The sequence below is a fragment of the Histoplasma capsulatum genome, genomic scaffold (assembly GCF_000149585.1).
Source record: "Histoplasma capsulatum NAm1 scaffold_8 genomic scaffold, whole genome shotgun sequence".
Lineage (NCBI taxonomy): Eukaryota > Fungi > Ascomycota > Eurotiomycetes > Onygenales > Ajellomycetaceae > Histoplasma > Histoplasma mississippiense.
Window position 1 is genome coordinate 981,447 of NW_001813975.1, and position 7,362 is coordinate 988,808.

Genomic DNA, 7,362 nt, shown 5'->3' on the forward strand with positions numbered 1-7,362 from the left:
CAATGTTCGTCAGAGATGTATAAAATGAGAATGGTGTCGAAACAGAACTTCTCAAGGACTGCCACCAGATTGCAGAGGACATTCCTCTTTGTCAGGCCGCGGGAAAAAAGATACTGCTTTCATTGGGTGGTGGTGCCACCTCCAACTATAAACTTACCACCGATCAAGCCGCGCTTGATTTTGCCGATTTCCTTTGGGGAGCCTTTGGGCCCAAGACGGTCGCTTGGGGTAATAAGCCTCGCCCCTTTGGCGATGTTGTTGTTGACGGATTTGATTTCGACATAGAATATAATGGTGACTTTGGTGAGATGGCCTTCCTGCCACGATAAGAAAGATTATAGCTAACTAGATAGGCTATTCTACAATGGTTGATCGGTTAAGGCATCGCTTCACGGAGGACTTGCAGAGGAAATATTACATTTCTGCCGCTCCGCAATGTCCCCCTGATGATGAACAGCTGGCAGTTCCGATAACGAAGTCGTACTTTGATTTCATTTTTATCCAGTTTTACAATACCTACTATTGTTCCGCGAGAAGTTGGGTCTCTAATCCTGAAACATCCGACTTCTCCTTCGATGCTTGGGTTGAAGTCATTCAGCAAAGCGCCAACCCTTCCGCGAGACTCTATATTGGCTTGCCAGGTAGCGTAGATGCTGCCGTTGATGACATGTATTATCTCACGCCGTCAGAGGTGAAGCCTCTTGCAGAAGAATTCATGACCAAATACCCGAACAATTTTGGAGGTATTATGATCTGGGAAGCAACTTACTCTGAAAACAATCAATGGAACGGCCTCAGCTACGCGGATCATATGAAGAGGATTTTATACGAGGTCGCTCCTCCTTCAACATCATCGATGACCTCTACCAATCCGTCATACCCTACTGACACCGACACTGCATACCCTACCAGCACTGACACTGTCTATCCCACTGGCACCGACACTGTATACACTACCAGCACCGACACTGTCTATCCCACTAGCACTGACACTGTCTACCCCACTGACACTGATACTGTATATCCTACTGGAACTGGCACTGTCTATCCCACCAGCACCGACACTGTATACACTACCAGCACCGACACTGTATACCCCACTGACACTGATACTGTATATCCTACTGGAACTGGCACTGTCTATCCCACTGGCACCGACACTGTCTATCCCACCAGCACTGACACTATATACCCCACTGACACTGATACTGTATATCCTACTGGAACTGGCACTGTCTATCCCACTGGCACCGACACTGTATACACTACCAGCACTGACACTGTCTATCCCACTGGCACCGACACTGTCTATCCCACCAGCACTGACACTGTATACCCTACTGGCACTGACACTGTCTATCCCACCAGCACTGACACTGTATACCCCACTGACACTGATACTGTATATCCTACTGGAACTGGCACTGTCTATCCCACCAGCACTGACACTGTATACCCCACTGACACTGATACTGTATATCCTACTGGAACTGGCACTGTCTATCCCACCAGCACTGACACTGTATACCCCACGGACACTGACACTGTCTATCCTACTGGAACTGGCACTGTCTATCCCACCAGCACCGACACTGTATACACTACCAGCACTGACACTGTCTATCCCACTGGCACCGACACTGTCTATCCCACCAGCACTGACACTGTATACCCTACTGGCACTGGCACTGTCTATCCCACCAGCACTGACACTGTATACCCCACTGACACTGATACTGTATATCCTACTGGAACTGGCACTGTCTATCCCACCAGCACTGACACTGTATACCCCACTGACACTGATACTGTATATCCTACTGGAACTGGCACTGTCTATCCCACCAGCACTGACACTGTATACCCCACGGACACTGGCACTGTATATCCTACTGGAACTGGCACTGTCTATCCCACCAGCACTGACACTGTATACCCCACGGACACTGACACTGTCTATCCTACTGGAACTAGCACTGTCTATCCCACCAGCACTGACACTGTCTATCCCACCGGCACTGGCACTGTCTATCCCACCGGCACTGGCACTGTATACCCCACTGACACCGACACTGTCTATCCCACCGGCACCGAAATTGTGCATCCTACTAATTCGGAGACTTCCTACCCTACTGCAAATCCCACTGATGACTACCCCACTGGGTATCCTACTGGCACTTACCCTGTCAGTCCTGGAACTGTCTATCCCACTGTCTATCCAACTGGCACCGAATCCTCCTACCCTACTGAAACTGCGTATCCTACTGGCAGTGAAACTGCTTCCTCGACCGCCTACCCTAGTGATCACTACCCGACCGCCTACCCAACCGATATCTACCCTACTAACACGGAGTCCGCCCACCCTACGGGCACTGGGATTATATATCCTACTCCCACAACAATCACTACAGTAATAACTACATCGTACACGACAGTTTGCCAGACGGGATATACCACGATCTCAACGACATATACTACAACATACTGCGCAGGAATAGGGTGTGGTACAAATTCACACAGTGTTGAGCCAACTGCACCACCGCCAGTTAATCCAGGCTATCCTGTCGAAACCCCTCCAGCAAGCTGGAAGCCTTCAACTTTCTCAACCGGACCGATCCCAGCCCCTAGTTATCCAAGCACACCTGAATCAGGAGCCTACCCAACAAGCCCGATACCACCGATGTACACTGGCAGTTCCCCGGCAACATCTTTCAGTGGAAAGTGGACCGTGACGTTGACAGTTGTTGGTTGCGCTCTTTTCATCATGTAATTTATTTTCTTTCATCCTTTTTCAAGCGCTGTTTGCCTGTCAAAGTTTTTTGACTTTTGCAACATGCATTTGAAAGTGACTTCTATATTTATATATATACTTTATTTTGGATATGATCATGATATTTGTAATATTTCTTACTGGACTCTGATGACAAAATTTATATCGAGCCTTACTATTTGCGTTGATGTAGTGTGCTTCTCAAGCGCCTGGCTATTATTATATTCCCTTTTGGTTCGCTATCGTATTCCTCCAGTATACAATGTATGTATCTGCTTCTCCAAGTCTACTAGAGGCTTTACCTCTATTTCTTTAGTCTCAACATTGTCCAGAGAATAAAATAAAGGGTTATTAGAAGATAGCATCAACCAAGTCATGAAGTCTGAGAAGGTGGCTTAGAAGTTAAATTTTACAATAGATGTATTCGAAAGAATTAGGATAATATATGATAGAAGAATAAGAAGACAAGCGGAGGATGGTATGAGCGGAGCTGAGAGAATGACTGAAGTCTATAAAGTGAACCGACTGGTAGTCTTTTTCCCTGTTTGCTTTCTATCGCCGTTTATTTATCTGTCCTTGGCCAACACCCCCTCCACTCACTCTATTAATCAACCTCCATCCATCAAATCTCTACTAAAAATATCAATTGAAGCCAACTAGATTACTATTTGAGTAATGTATACTTGATCTTGAAGATTATTTACAATCTCAGTAGCAAATCTATCACTTCTTTGCATCCCGTACATACTCTCTTTACTCTGTTGATCACAATTCTTACTAAGTTACACTGATGGAGGTGGAAGGTTAGCTCATTTCAAGCATCTGGCAGGGACAGCACTGTTTAAACAGCTGTGGTCTCTATAAAAACCCCCTTCGTACAACCTTTCCTTCTGATCTTCTTTCTCTTTCTTTCTTTCCTTAATCAATTTGTAAACTGTATATAGAATAGTGTTAGTCGTTAATCGAAGTACGCCCGTTACACAAATTGAGTAATCAGATGCTGATTTTAGAAGATCTGATTTTGAATAAATTTGACATGTTCTCAGAATGCTTGAAGAACTCTGCTTAAGACAGGGATATTATCTTGCTCATGCAGATGAGCAGTAAGGTCAGAGTTTAGTTCATTGCCATCATGAACAGCAGCAGCAGCAGCAGAGGTGCCAGCAGCTCTCATCTGATGTAGTTCATCATCTAACTAAGCAATACAATGCCTCAGCACTGCAGCTTCATCTTGTTGATCTGCCATCTCTTCGCGTTCTAGAGCTTGATATCATGATCTTCGCGTGGTTATCAGTGTTGGAGAGGTTTCAGAGGTTATCAGATTCTTTGATGTTTCTTCACAGTTAGGGCTTGTGTAGTAGCTCCAACATACTCATCGGATTATATAATTACTATCTAGTCTTTAGTTAAATATTTACCTTTTATACTTCAAAATCAATTGATATTACAGCTTGACTATCTCAGTTATTATTTATTATATTCACTTTTAATAATAATAGCTCTTGGTGTAGGAACAGTCATATGAAATTTAAGCTCTTGAAGAATATCATCATACAAAGCAAAGGGATTTTACTGAATATCTGAGAGGACCTTGAAATGCCCGAAGTGGGTTTTAGTGGTGGAATCACCTGGTGACTGATCAACAACTGGTAGATTGTACTCCTATTCCTACACACAAAAATTTTTTTCATGCTTCAACGGGCTAATTGAGTTTAGATTTAGAGCTTAATTGTGATTATCCATCGAAGAGAACGGGTTCCATGGAACGCGAGATTGAAAATTCTTTCTGCCAAGGTAATAAGTAGGAAATCTGGGGAATGTGTTAGACAAGCAAACAGAACCGTAACAGGATAAATATCCAGCATCCCCGATTGTATGCGGCCTCGGAAGGCGTACCAGTATAGGGTGGTTCGATTTATGCTTTACGTGCGTTATTGAGAGCTTTTTTCGACCATGCAGCACCACAGACAGATATCGGAGTCACTTTATCCGGATGGGGAGAGCCTAATTGCTTATGAATGGGAGCGAGAAGATAAAAATTCAAAGCTATTATCTGTTTCTGGCCTAGTTAGAAGTTATGACAAATATGGTAGGAATAATAGCCTCTGAAGACGAGAGTTTGGGGGAATTTCTGATAAAAGTTCCAATAGACGTAAGCATAATATCGTCCCAACGGATTGACGAGCTGTCTTCTGTTAGGTATTTGACACCCGAAGATATGTTATGTACACACGGCTAGAATGTGACTCGATATGTTCGGAAGCTCTAAAATCTTGATGGATTGAGTTACCCCTCAATCTGCTCTGTAAGAATGTCATCACCGAGGGGGTTTAACCCAGACTTCTGGTTTCACTGGTCTCAGTCATTGAGGCTGGAGAACATTTTCGTAACGGACTCAATCAGATACTGCGAGTCACAATGGAAACTTTTGGTGCCATTGACATTCCCTTCCGCTAAATGAGGATGCTCCCATAACGATGTAGATCCAGAACCCCTATGATGGTTGCCATTGAGTGATACAAACGCTAACGAAACATCCCAGCCAGATTTTACACGGTTCAATTGCCACGCGGAATATGCAACGGAAATACGTCAGAAGGTAAAAAGCGAGAATGATGATGATCCATGCGTAGCTCAACGGAAGTTCCCGCTGAACAAGCTTCAGCTCTTGTTGTCTCGAAAAAGCGAGTGGGTATGCAAATCGTCGGGAAAAGTGGACGTTGGAATAAGCTTCGCCATTTGCAAACGCTAGGCCGAATATAGTTTAAGGGTCTGTTCTGCCCCTGTCCCTTAAGACAGTAAGACAGTACCTGCGCTTTGACTCCTTTAAACTTCCAATCTCGTGCTATTTTCCCTCATTGGCCTATCAGCAAGCTTCAGAATTAGCTATTATTCATTCGGATCGATAATACCAATTATATCTATCCATTATCTGGCCCTGACCCAAACCTTCATGGACCAATTGTAGATCAAACCGCTTATAATAGACTTCCATTGTAACTCTAATTCTAAATTTGATACTGATACTTTTTTTCTTTTTGATATAGGGAGAGAGGGAGATTATTCTAGAAGTCGTCCATAATCATGCAAAACCCGCCGCGAAACATGGCAAGGCTCAAAAAGGAGGATAAAATACGGCAAAAAAGGAGGGTCAAAATAACAACCAACAAGTTGTATAATTGAGTCGCCGCACTTCCGTGACATTATAGAACCTCTCTTTCAAGACAAGACACGGGACCAACTGAGATTTTCTTATAACAACGATTGAAGGAGAGTATGTGGTGCCACAAGGTACGAGGGAGAATAACTGCCGGGCCTGTTCCAGATTATGCAGCACGCCAACGAGTGATAGTTTCGCTGGCGACTGTATTTCATCATTCAATGTATGCCGAATTCAGCTAGCAGACCACGTTTCGATGCTGGAGAATGGGGGGTTCTAGTTGGTGTTGGAATAGGCAGAACGGTAGTCGCAGGGGTGAGAGTATGTATCGGGAATGTTGTTGTCATTCCGGTGCTAGTAGGCGGTACGCTAGTTCCGTGAGAAGTAGTAGTAATAGTAGTATTTGGGCAATTTAGGCAGCCCCACGGAGATACGAATTGGGGAAGAGCGACCACTCCGGACGCAAGAGCGATGATTGCGAGGATTTTCATTCTGATGGTGGAAAGTGTTCTTATTTTCGTCTGTATATCCGGAGAGTGGTAAAGTAGTTATGATAGAAGATGGCAGTTAAGAGATACTGATGAAGGATTGATGGAGGAACGTCAAGAGAACGGAGATGACTGGGTGGATGATGGTATTTAAAATAAGAAAAGAGCGAATGGAGGCGAGGTTCGAGGCCTATCTAGCGAACACAAACAAAGAATATGATGGAATCCTACCCAGCAACGGATGGATGAGCAATAAGGGTTCCGGCCCTGAAGATTCATCTACCAAGGGATATCATAGGATTGTACCAATGGTAGAAACCACAAAACACAGAAAAAAAAATGTGGGCTAATTGATAGTGAAAGGTATGGATGGTTCAGGCAAAACGCAGGAAATGATCCAAAATTTCAGCCAGAAAACCTCGGCATGGCTGCTGTGCTGGCTCTATGACGATTCGTCATTAAAACTTCGTACTACTCATCATTCCTCACCAATTCTAGAGGAAGGGGAAGGGTAAATGGGTGGACGGATATGTTTCAGGCACTTACCCTATCCCCTACCTGTGTGTGGTGTGTGATTTAGATAGGATGAGAATAAGTTGACTGCCCCGAAACTTGGAGCCATGTTCAACACTTTACCTGCGCTAGATGCCAATTCGAAGCCAATTTGGCACTAAGATTTGGAAGGCCGATATGTAAGATCGTCAAGACCAGCAAGGATTCCGTTCCTTATCTTTTGTTTAAAAAAAAATTATAAAAAAACTTATTCCTCTCTTTGATAGACCTTCCAAATACCGCACAAAATGGTTCCTCCGTGACCCCAGGCTGCCGGCGGAAAGGCCTTGCCTGGGAGGTCTGCCAGTATCTCCTGTACCAGTGGGTAATGATGGAAGACAAGGATCACATACATAGTAAACACAAACGTGCACAGCACGATGAGTGACGTC

General features: G+C 44.3%; 1 protein-coding gene across 1 annotated transcript; it reads left to right on the top strand.

Moving 5' to 3' along the window:
• Positions 1–364: 364 nt before the first annotated feature.
• HCAG_07263 (predicted protein) lies at positions 365–2,770 on the top strand (the record flags this gene model as incomplete). Its single annotated transcript, XM_001537791.1, has 1 exon — positions 365–2,770. The coding sequence occupies one exon, from the start codon at positions 365–367 to the stop codon at positions 2,768–2,770; it is 2,406 nt and encodes an 801-aa protein (XP_001537841.1).
• Positions 2,771–7,362: the final 4,592 nt, after the last annotated feature.